Source organism: Zeugodacus cucurbitae, chromosome 5, assembly GCF_028554725.1.
Source record: "Zeugodacus cucurbitae isolate PBARC_wt_2022May chromosome 5, idZeuCucr1.2, whole genome shotgun sequence".
In the NCBI taxonomy this organism is placed as follows: domain Eukaryota; kingdom Metazoa; phylum Arthropoda; class Insecta; order Diptera; family Tephritidae; genus Zeugodacus; species Zeugodacus cucurbitae.
The window spans coordinates 33027144-33038594 of record NC_071670.1 but is presented as its reverse complement, the minus strand read 5'-3'; the positions used below and the strand labels follow the sequence as shown (position 1 = coordinate 33038594).

Here is an 11451-nt window from a genome sequence, read left to right as displayed (position 1 = left end):
TGTCATCGAAGTCATCTAACGGAAGGCTTAGGAAACGAGCTGTTTTGATAGAGTCGGACCAAAGGGAGAAGGGTGTAAGATTAGTAGGATTTAAGAGGCATGCAAAGAGGTGGTTAGTGTCATGCGGGGAAACTTTGCATGCAGGACCTATATTGAGTATGTTAAGTCTGGATAAGTAGGAGTTTGAATTGCTCTAATATCTAGAATGAAATTGAGCGAGGATCACTCTAATTTCGCGAGGCAACTCGAGCTCACTGTCTGCAATAGGTGGTATTTTATCTCCAAGTACGCCATTCACTGAGGGGGAATCGATGAAGTTGTTAAGGGCTCCTCTGTGGATAGCGCTCAGTGCTTGTCGAATGTCTATCGCATCCGAAGTCCGGTCGATATACTCTTGGCTCTGGGAGCCGGCTCGGCTTCCAGTAAGTGACTGCAGGGATGATTTTTACAAAAACTGCGTAGTATATGACTGGTTTAGATGTTTAGATTTATCCAAAATTTGTAATGCCCAGGATTGCTTTAAACTTTATGTTGAAATTCGTTCATGGCATTGTTCGTTCCAAGATGTTACTATCGGAGGCCTCTCACCAACCACCAACATGTTTTTGCTAATATCACTATTCCTCTGTCATTATCTTCAGTATTCAACTGCAGAGGAGTTTATTTGGCACAAGAGATTATACAGATACTATTCTTTATTAATCTCTTTCTCAACTAAATGATATGTATTTAACAAAACCTTAAATAAACTTCTTAAATTTATAGAAAATTCGTTAATAAACATTGTAGCCAATCAAGAGTAATTCACATCGATTTTTGTCCTTAACCTATCCTCAAATAGCAACACAATTAGACAAAATGCCAGCAATTGGCTTCAAGAGCATCGCATGTAATCAATTTCCATTAATTTCTTATCAATTAAGAAACTGTCAGCAATTGTTACAACGTTCAAGCGAACTTTTAGCTGAGGACGTCCGTACTTTCTCCCTTTATCAAACAGTGAAAGTCAATATTATGGAGTTATTAAACCACTTTTCCAATATTACTGTTTTCGCGGATTATATATGAATGTGTGAACTTGTTTCGTACATTTTGATTAAATTTGACAGTTAAGTTTGCGCGAGTTTTGCACTAACGCATGTGTGGTTATATGTGCTTCCATATAAAGAAACCATAAAGTGAGGAGCAGATGAAAATGTCGCGACTATCGCTTACCACAAATCGAATTTTCATGTCGATGTTGCAACTTTCTTTTCTCTTAACCGCTTATAGGCATACATAAGTATGAGTTTATATGAATAAACTTAAAGGATGGCAGAAAAGTATAAAAATTATGCGGATAAAATATTTAACATTATAAGAAATGATTAGTTAGAATATGGAATTTTACAAAAATTGCATATGAAGCGCAAACTTTCAAAATAAATAAAGTTCAAGGGCTCAGTGAGAGCACTTCATAACCGAAAACGTCTGGTGTGTACCGGTCGGCACAGTTTGCCATTAGCCAATATTGTTTAACTATCTCCCAGATCAACAGTAGCCATGTTATAATTAATTGTATCACAATGTTATTGAAAAAACTTTTATATAATGTATATAAACAGCAATGTTCCACACAACTTTAAAATAAGTGCTTAAAATATGTATTCTAGTGTATCCCTCGGTGTTTTCAAGTAGTCGCATTCAATCGAGATTGTATTTCCTTCTTTGTTTTTGGTCCAACATTGGCAATCGGTGACGGTTGCTCATTTGTTTGGCTGTCATCATGCGGAGCCGGATTTCTAGCGGCAGCGCGTTCATTACGTATAACATCATACTCCTTCAACTCCCCCAACTTTAGAGGTATGCTCTGCAACTCACGCTTTCGCATTTTTATTATACAAAATTTAACACAAATAACAACTAATTTTGTTTTGTTAAATTTTTGTACCAATAGCAATTGGCTACAGCCAGAGTAAACAAAATTCAACAGCTGTGCACAGAGTTGTATCTTGTATACTAACGTTGCCATATTTTGTGTTAATTATTGCACTCCATAATTCCTCTGATTTGCTTGACAATGGCAAAATTACCAAAATTATAAAGTACAGTTGATCTCCTTTTTACACGGTTTTTTTTTTGAACGGTTTTTTTTACACGGTGTTTTTGAACACTTTCAAGATACCAATTTTACACGATTTTATTTTTTTTACACGGTTTTTTTATTTTAATTGTATACTTTTTTGCAATAAAATCAAAATTCCATACGTCAATACGTCACAAATTCATTGCTGTTAATAGAATTTAATAAATTCTAAATTAGGTCTAAACTAAAAAATACAAATCTTAGATTCGAAAGCCATTGAAAAGGTTGCAACAATTTCAATACGTAAACAAATAAATGAAGTTGTATGAAGGAGTAAGAAAAAAGAAGACACAGCGATTAATGACGGAACTTTGAAATGTATTATTTTTTACCATTCCCAGAATAGTTATTGTTTGTTCCTTCTAACAGTAATATGTACATACATATGTATAATACCAGAAAAGTCTATAACAACAACAACAGTGTAAATTCTCACTGTACGAATAGATAGATTTTCATGTAAAATTAGATCTTTTTTACACGTTTTCTATTTTTTGCACGATTTTTTTCTTAAATTGGTCCCAATAGTGAGTTTTATATAAAAATTTGATTTTTTTGCACGGTTTTTTTTACACGAGTAATTTACTGTCCCAGTTAACCGTGCAAAAAGGAGATCAACTGTATTAGAAAAATAATTGGAATTTGAACAGGTCTATAATAATCAATCATCAATTAATATAAATTCATTGCTAAGTATAAATTTATATATGAAAAATATTTGAATATATACAAATTTAATTAGATTTAAAAAATGTGGTCATTAAGCTTAAAAAAATTACACTATTACGTTATAGGGATATTAATTTGGCTCACATATTATTCCTAATAAATAACGATGATGATGAATAATTAGAAATAAATTCTAAAATAACTACGCTAAGGTCGGGCTAATTGAAATTTGTCACACATTGGGCAATGAGTTAAAACTCAACTTCTCAGACTTTATTCGATGGTTTGCATTGATACACCACTCCGAAAACATGTTTGGATAGAAAATTGCGAATGATTTACTTGTATAGTAATTATATCAGCCTTATTCGAACTGAACAGCCTGCAATTTTATCAGTCATGACTGATATTAGTGCAAATATTTAAATCTCCAAACTTCCGTCTGTCGTCTGGCAACATTTCAGTGTAGAGATTAGGAGAAGCAAGGCAAAAGAAAATATACAAAATAAAAGAGTCAAATAATTGCGTCGCTGCCGGAAAACATTTTGAAATTCCATAAATATTTGTTAATAACGGCGTAAGTGACATATTTAAACATTATATATTTGTTATATTTGCTGTCTAACAATTAGTTGTCATTTTAAAATATGTAAAGAGCATATCGTGTGCTTGTGTGCGAAAATATCTAGAAGTTTTTCTGTGTTTACCTAGTATCAATTCGTTACATATTTGTATTGTCACTGTTCTCATTTGCATTTTATTAAAATACATTTATTTTAAGTGCTGTAATTGTTAATCGAAATTTCATAAGATGAGCAGCCAGAGTCAATATAAATTGCTATCTTTGACAAAGACACGGAGCGACGATGTAAAATTAACAGGTATGTGTAATTCCCCAACTTATAATCATATTCCTATTTCGATGGAAATGTAAACAAAATTCCTTTGTAATTCTAGAACGTTTCTCGGAGCAGATGGCACAACTTTGTATGAACGACGATTATTCGGATGTGACTTTCATAGTTGAAAATCAGCGTCTCCCAGCTCATCGTGTTATTTTGGCTGCACGTAGTGAATATTTTCGTGCGCTTTTGTTTGGAGGACTGTGCGAGTCCAGGCAAAGCGAAATTGAATTACAAATTCCAGTCGAAGCCTTTAAGGCTCTGTTAAAATATATTTACTCCGGTCATATGCCACTCGCACAGATGGATGAGGACAATATACTGGACACCTTAGGTTTGGCTAATCAATATGGTTTCAGCGAATTGGAGCATGCCATCTCACAATATCTACGACAATATTTGGCGCTTAATAATGTTTGTGCTATTTTGGATGCGGCGCGTTTGTATAATTTGGATAAGTTAACAGAGGTGTGTTTAACATTCATGGATCGCAATGCCGCGCTTATTTTGGAACATGAGTCATTCAGCGCGCTGTCAATGGTTAGAAAATACAAAATAAATTGATATAAATACATGCTAAATTATTATTTTTTAATTGAAGGAATCATTAAAAGAGGTCCTGCGACGGGACTCATTTTTTGCACCTGAAGTGGAGATATTTTTGGCAGTGTGGGAGTGGTGTAAAAGCCACACAAATATCAATATTGACGTAAGTAGCAAATTTAGCAGTTATATATCGGTTATAAATATTTATATATCCTTTTCTTTACGTTTGCAGTCAGTTGTTTCGTACGTTCGCTTACCATTAATGAAACTTGAGGATTTGTTGCAAGTTGTGCGTCCATCGGGTATTTTGGACGCCGACAAGTTACTAGACGCTATACAAGAGCAAACAACCTCGAAATATTTACCATATCGTGCCGCTCTGTGGCCTGAAGAGAATGTGGCCACAGCAAAATTCCATTCCCGAACCATACTAGGCGAGTGTCGCGCGGCTTTGTTGGACGGTGATTTCATTTCATATGATATGGAAAAAGGCTACACACGCCATTGCATTGGCGACAATATTGAAGGCGGCATAACTGTTGAGTTGGGCACAATCTGTATTATCAATCATATCAAGCTGCTACTCTGGGATCGCGATAATCGCTCCTATTCGTATTACATAGAGGTGTCGGCAAATTCTACCAACTGGGATCGCGTTATAGATTACTCGCAGTATTATTGTCGGTCGTGGCAATTTTTGTATTTCCCCGCGCGCCCAGTGCGCTACATCAAACTCGTCGGCACACACAACACAGTGAATAAAGTATTCCATGTAGTAGGACTGGAGGCTATGTACACGGCATCCTTACCAAAATTAATTAACGGCATTGTGGCACCCACAGTAAATGTGGCACGCACCGATATGAGCGCTATTGTGGTGGATGGTGTGAGTCGCACGCGTAATGCGCTGCTGAATGGCGATTATGTGAATTACGACTGGGATTCGGGTTATACATGCCATCAGCTGGGCAGCGGCGAAATCGTAGTTAGATTAGGTGACTACTTACAGCTGAAATTTTTTATATTTTTTTATTAATGATTCAAATTTATTTAAAATATACAGGCCAACCTTACATTATTGGCTCAATGCGTCTGCTGCTGTGGGATTGTGACGATCGCACGTATAGTTTCTATATTGAAACATCGGTGAATCAGAAGGATTGGCATATAATCGTCGATAAGCGCAATGATCAAGTGCGCTCATGGCAGAATTTCTCATTCACTCCACGTCCAATAGTATTTATACGCATTGTCGGCACGCGCAATACGGCCAATGAGGTGAGTAGTCTTGAAACAAAAAAAATATATGCTTTAAATTTTTCTATACTAAATATTTTAATTTGCAGATTTTCCATTGTGTGCACCTGGAGTGCCCCTCGCAGGACCCCAACTTCCTGCAAATTGAAAAGGAGAAGGAGCAAGAACAACGTGCCAACGGCAAAATTGCAGACGCGTCAGGCGCGGGTGATGAAAGCAATGACAGCAAAGAGAGTGCGTGCAATGCAGAAAGCAATAATGTTGTCAGTTTAGATCAGCCAAACAACAATGAATCAGTGCCGGAGGAGGTTCTAATTGGGCTGGACAATATTTTGGTTGAGCGCAATTAAAACGAGTTTCTAACAAACCAAATGCTATCTTCACACTAGCACTGTGCAACTCGAATACGAGTCATCATATTTTAAGCAAATACAATTTTAGAGCTATGAAGAGGTTGACTATTTTGTACTTTAAACTCTCTATTTTGAAGTTTTATATACCACATATATACATAGCGCGGCTCTTAGTGATGTTAATCATATTTTTATGTGTGTGTGTCAAATTTACAATGTGTAAGCAACATTCAGCGCCACAACTCATGGTGGCCTATGCGTCATTGCAATCAATCAACAAATGTTTGTTTAGCATAATGTTTTTAGTAATGTAAATTATTGTTTGAACTATTCTTATATAAGTGTTGAAATTTTATTAATTAAAAATCATATTTTCGGAAGTATGCCAATATGTAAAGCAATAACCACTAAATCGCAATTATTACGTTTGTAGCGGGGAAATTGTTTCAAATATAATTGATTTTATGCTAGAAATAATTATGTTGTTAATAAAAAAGACACGTTAAATGTGTAATTATGGCACTCCAGCATTTTATGGCACAGCAGCATATAACTAACTGTGCTACTTAACGTTTGTATTATGTATGAATTATAAAAGACACATAACCTAAAAAAAGGTAATAATTTTAAACAACAATTGTAAATGTAAAAAAACGTATTTTTAAATGTTACTTAGTTTGTTGTTTAAGCGTATCATCATCTAATACAACATATTTATTTTGTAACTGTATATTTACTGTTATTTAACTGTATATTTTTGTTTTTGTATATATGTATAATACTTAACAAGTGTCTAAACTTTTTGAACGCTTTGGTGTATAAGCTTTTTTTGGTATCGATTGTTCGCTGTTGTGCTACGTACGTATATATGTATGAATGTATCTATGTAGCTCTGCAACAATTTAGTTATTTACAAATTATGTTCTAATTTAGTTTCAAGTGTAAAAAACTCGATTATATGTTCGAATACAAAAACCAAATTGATTTCTCTGGTCCCATAATGCATGTATGTATGTATTTATGTATCTACTTGTATACTGAACTATCAATATTTTCTTACTTTTGGTGTTTTGATTGCATAAATAATAATGTACGTGTATATAATAAATTATCTTTTAACTCTATACAAAAAATTGATATAGTATTTTATGTATTATGTAAAAGGATATGGTTTATGTCTCGCAAGACACCTCCTGTTCAGACTTCGATCTGGATATGAGCCCCCGCATGATACTAGTCAGCTGTTTGCATGTCCAATGAAGCCGACTCTTAACACCCCTCTCCCTTTGTTCCGACACTGTCGAAACAGCACGTTTCCTGTCAGAGGACCTCGATAACAACAAGACTTATACTTTCCGTTCCAGCAGCACTGGATAATTATTAAAACCACAATAACGAACCGTTCTAAACACGGCTAGAACGCAGAAATATGTTTGGAGGAAATGTGTATTAATTGTCATATACAATATCTAATGAGTTTCGTAGAAAACACCCATGCAGTTACCTGCTGGAAGCCGAGCCGCCTCCCAGAGGCATTAAGAGTACCTTGCTGAAATACGTCGACGACTTAAAAGACTATACCGACAGGACTTCGGACGCGACTAACTATACACAAGCACTGAACGCCATTCACAGAGGAGCTATTAACACCTTCATAGACTTCCTATCCGTGAATGGCGTACTTGGAGAAACAACACCCACCGTTGCAGACACAGAGCTCGAGTTGTCTCCCGAAACTAGAGTGACCCTTGCGCAACTTCGTTCTGGATATTGTAGCAGACTAAACTTCTACCTCTCCAGACTAGACCCCGAAATACTCAACATATGTCCTGAATCCAAAGAGTCCCCGCATGACATTAACCACCTCTTTGCATGTCCCCTTAACCCTACTCATCTAACACCCCTTTTCCTTTGGTCCAACCCCATCGAAACAGCTCGTTTCCTGGGCCTCTCGTTAGATGACTTCGATGACAATTAGGCTAGGCTTGTCGTTTTAGGCAGACCTGGGTAACCGCTACAACTACAACAACAGGTCCATGGACTTTTTCAAGGTCGGGTCATATAAGAATACTTATAGAACGGTAGCCACGAAAATAGTGTTTTTTGTAGTGTTGTTTTGCGGAGTTGGCAGTATAACTTAGAAACATTTCTTGGATGTAAAATTGCCTGCAGGGTTGATATCGACGAAATCATCTCAGCTTTTATTGCTTGAGGATATGGTCCGTAACTGGTAGTTTGTCACGCTCGTTCCCTTGGTAATGCTCAAAGAACATCAAGAATCATGAACATTATGAGTCACTGTCTAGAGAGCTGGGTTCTGTCAGCTCTACAATGCGAGCTGCTGGTCTCCGAGGTGGAGTTATTCTCACTAGTGAACTCGTTTGGCACTTTGAGGTAGGGATTTCTCAATTTAAGTGATGGCGTTATCCTCAGTTGACGGAGTGGAGCGTGTGCAGCTTCTGGACCCAACGGAGTCTTAAAGCCTAACTAGATCTTAAAAGGATTTTAGCTTTTGTAAGTACGAGATGGGGGATGGGGTCATATGTAGAAGTTCACGAAAGTGAGGAAAGTTTCTGATTGCCATTCACTTGGGAGTGGCCAGGAACGATTCTTTTGCATATGACTCAAGCAGTTCACGACTTCCGGTTTTAGACCAAGTATCCCCTGGGTAGCTAACAGACATCCGTTTGGAGGCGAGCTAAAGTGAGAAGGCGAAGCCCGCTTCTGCGGTTGTGCGTAGGGCTTGGGACCCACCACATAAAAAAATCTCCCCAATGAAAACAAACACCGAGCCTCGGATGAGAAACCCCCCTTTTGATGACGACCCCTGCAAACGTACTAAGGATCATGATTTGAGGGCATGAACCTGGAATGTCCGCACTCTTAATTGGGAAGGTGCCTCTGCTGTTGATGTCCTCATACAACTAAAGGCTGACATCACCGCCGTCCAAGAAGTGCGATAGACGGGACAAGGACGGAAGAAGGTGGGTCCTTGTGACATCTACTACAGCGGCCATATAAAGGAGCGCAAATTTGGTGTTGGATTTGTGGTAGGAGAGAGACTACTTCGCCGAGTCCTGGCATTCACCCCGGTGGATGAATGTCTTGCCACAATCCGCATCAAAGCGAGGTTCTTCAACATATCGCTGATTTGCGCCCACGCCCCAACGGAAGAGAAGGGCGATGTGACCAAAGATGCTTTCTATGAGCGCCTAGAACGCACCTATGAGCGCTGTCCCCGCCACGATGTAAAAGTCGTGTTTGGCGATTTGAACGCCAGGGTGGGTAAAGAAGGTGTCTTTGGCACAACAGTTGGAAAATTCAGCCTCCATGACGAAACATCGCCAAACGGCCTGAGGCTGATCGACTTCGCTGGGGCCCGAAATATGGTTGTCTGTAGTACCAGATTCCAGCATAAAAAAATTCATCAAGCAACGTGGCTGTCCCCTGATCGAAAAACGCGCAATCAAATTGATCACGTTGTGATAGACGGAAGACATGTCTCCAGTGTTTTAGACGTGCGTACGCTCCGAGGACCAAATATTGACTCGGACCATTATCTAGTAGCAGCAAAGATACGCACTCGCCTCTGTGCAGCAAAGAATGCCCGTCAACAAATACAAGGAAGGTTCGACGTCGAAAAGCTGCAATCACAAAAGACAGCCGAACGATTTTCTACTCGACTTGCACTCCTGCTCTCTGAGAGCACTTATCAGCATCTCGATATAAAGGAGCTGTGGAACGGCATCTCAAACTCATTGCATACCGCTGCAGCCGAAACAATTGGTCTCCGGCAACGCCAAAAAAATAGTTGGTACGATGAGAATTGTCGTTCCGCAGTGGAGAGGAAACAGACTGCTTACCTCGTAACGTTGCGATCGACCACAACACGTTCGGGGTGGGATAGATATCGAGAACTGAAGAGGGAAGCGAGACGCATTTGCAGACGTAAAAAGAAAGAGGCCGAAATGCGTGAGTATGAAAAGCTTGAAAAGCTGGCCGACATGGGTAATGCTCGAAAATTTTATGAAAAGATGAGGCGATTTACAGAAGGTTTCAAGACCGGAGCATTATCATGTTAGTGACCGAGGAGGTAATCTGGTAACGGATGTCCAGAGCATACTGGGATTATGGAGGGAACACTTCTCCGACCTGCTCAATGGCAGTGAGAGTACAACACCAGGAGATGGCGAACCCGATTCCAATCGATGACGATGGAATAAATGTTCCATTACCCGACCATGAAGAAATTCGAATAGCAATTACCCGCTTGAAGAACAACAAAGCGGCGGGGGCCGATGGATTACCGGCCGAGCTATTCAAATACGGCGGCGAAGAACTGATAAGGTGCATGCATCAGCTTCTTTGTAGAATATGGTCGGAAGAAAGCATGCCTGACGATTGGAATCTTAGTGTGCTCTGCCCAATCCATAAGAAGAGAGACCCCACAATCTGCGCCAACTACCGTGGTATAAGTCTCCTCAATATCGCATATAAGGTTTTGTCGAGCGTATTGTGTGGAAGACTAAAGCCCACCGTCAACGAACTGATTGGACCATATCAGTGTGGCTTTAGACCTGAAAAATCTACAATGGACCAGATGTTCCCAATGCGCCAAATCATGGAAAAGACCCGAGAGAGAAGAATCGATACTCACCATCTTTTCATCGATTTTAAAGCTGCCTTCGATAGCACGAAAAGGAGCTGCCTTTATGCCGCGATGTCTGAATTTGGTATCCCTGCAAAACTAATACGGCTATGTAAGCTGACGTTGAGCAATACCAAAAGCTCCGTCAGGATCGGGAAGGACCTCTCCGAGCCGTTCGATACCAAACGAGGCTTCAGGGTGACTCACTATCGTGCGACTTCTTCAATCTATTGCTGGAAAAAAATACGAGCTGCAGAGCTAAATAGAGAGGGTACAATCTTCTACAAGAGTGTACAGCTCCTGGCGTATGCCGATGGTATTGGTATCATTGGTATTGGAAGCAACAACCGCGCCGTTTGTTCTGCGTTTTCCAGAAGCATCCGATTAGGCGACTCTTGGGGTTTTCGAGAGAAAGGTTTTGCGCAAGATTTATGGTCCTCAGAACAGCTGTACGATTTATACGACGACATTGACATAGTTCAGCGAATAAAAAGACAGCGGCTACGCTGGCTAGGTCATGTTGTACGGATGGAAGAAAACACTCCAGCTCTGAAAGTATTCGATGCAGTACCCGCTGGAGGAAGCCGCGGAAGAGGACGACCTCCACTCCGGTGGAAAGACCAAGTGCAAAGTGACCTGGCTTCACTTGGTGTTTCCAGTTGGCGCCAAAAAGCAAAAAGGAGGAATGAGTGGCGCGCTCTGGTGGATTCGGCTATAATCGCTTAAAGCGGTTCCTACGCCAAATATATATATATATAAGTACGAGCGAGATGGAGTTCGGAAGAGGTCTTTAAACGCCACTACTGCTAAGTGATATTTCAGTGAAGGAATATTTGACTCAAAATATTTCCATCCCAACCCGATAAGATGACCTTATAACAGTTATTGGCCTAATTAATATATCGGTAGTTGGTATTAGAATAGGTTTATATTTTGGTTGTTAATTTGACC

The 11451-nt window shown here is 39.2% G+C and overlaps 2 protein-coding genes across 3 annotated transcripts; one reads left to right on the top strand and one right to left on the bottom strand.

Moving 5' to 3' along the window:
• Nucleotides 1-1551: 1551 nt before the first annotated feature.
• LOC105213912 (uncharacterized) lies at nucleotides 1552-1990 on the bottom strand. Its single transcript, XM_011187022.2, has one exon. It carries the CDS (start codon nucleotides 1868-1870, stop codon nucleotides 1670-1672), a length of 201 nt encoding a protein of 66 aa, XP_011185324.1. The 5' UTR covers nucleotides 1871-1990; the 3' UTR covers nucleotides 1552-1669.
• Nucleotides 1991-3217: 1227 nt separating this feature from the next.
• Nucleotides 3218-6985, top strand: LOC105213911 (BTB/POZ domain-containing protein 9). Of its 2 annotated transcripts, XM_011187021.3 has the most exons (7): nucleotides 3218-3371; nucleotides 3576-3675; nucleotides 3752-4236; nucleotides 4298-4405; nucleotides 4475-5237; nucleotides 5306-5520; nucleotides 5589-6985. In XM_011187021.3, exons 2-7 carry the CDS (start codon nucleotides 3606-3608, stop codon nucleotides 5847-5849), a joined length of 1902 nt encoding a protein of 633 aa, XP_011185323.2. In that variant the 5' UTR covers nucleotides 3218-3371; nucleotides 3576-3605; the 3' UTR covers nucleotides 5850-6985. The 2 variants fall into 2 exon arrangements, with proteins under 2 accessions (XP_011185323.2, XP_028897284.2); XM_029041451.2 differs by having other exon boundaries at nucleotides 4298-5237.
• Nucleotides 6986-11451: the final 4466 nt, after the last annotated feature.

Coding starts and splice junctions, on each gene's coding strand:
- LOC105213911 (XM_029041451.2), top strand. CDS start 3,606: ATGAGCAGCCAGAGTCAATATAAATTGCTATCTTTGACAAAGACACGG. Junction 5,238..5,305: donor CGAAATCGTAGTTAGATTAG/GTGACTACTTAC, acceptor TAAAATATACAG/GCCAACCTTACATTATTGGC. Junction 5,521..5,588: donor CGCGCAATACGGCCAATGAG/GTGAGTAGTCTT, acceptor TTTAATTTGCAG/ATTTTCCATTGTGTGCACCT.
- LOC105213912 (XM_011187022.2), bottom strand. CDS start 1,870: ATGCGAAAGCGTGAGTTGCAGAGCATACCTCTAAAGTTGGGGGAGTTG.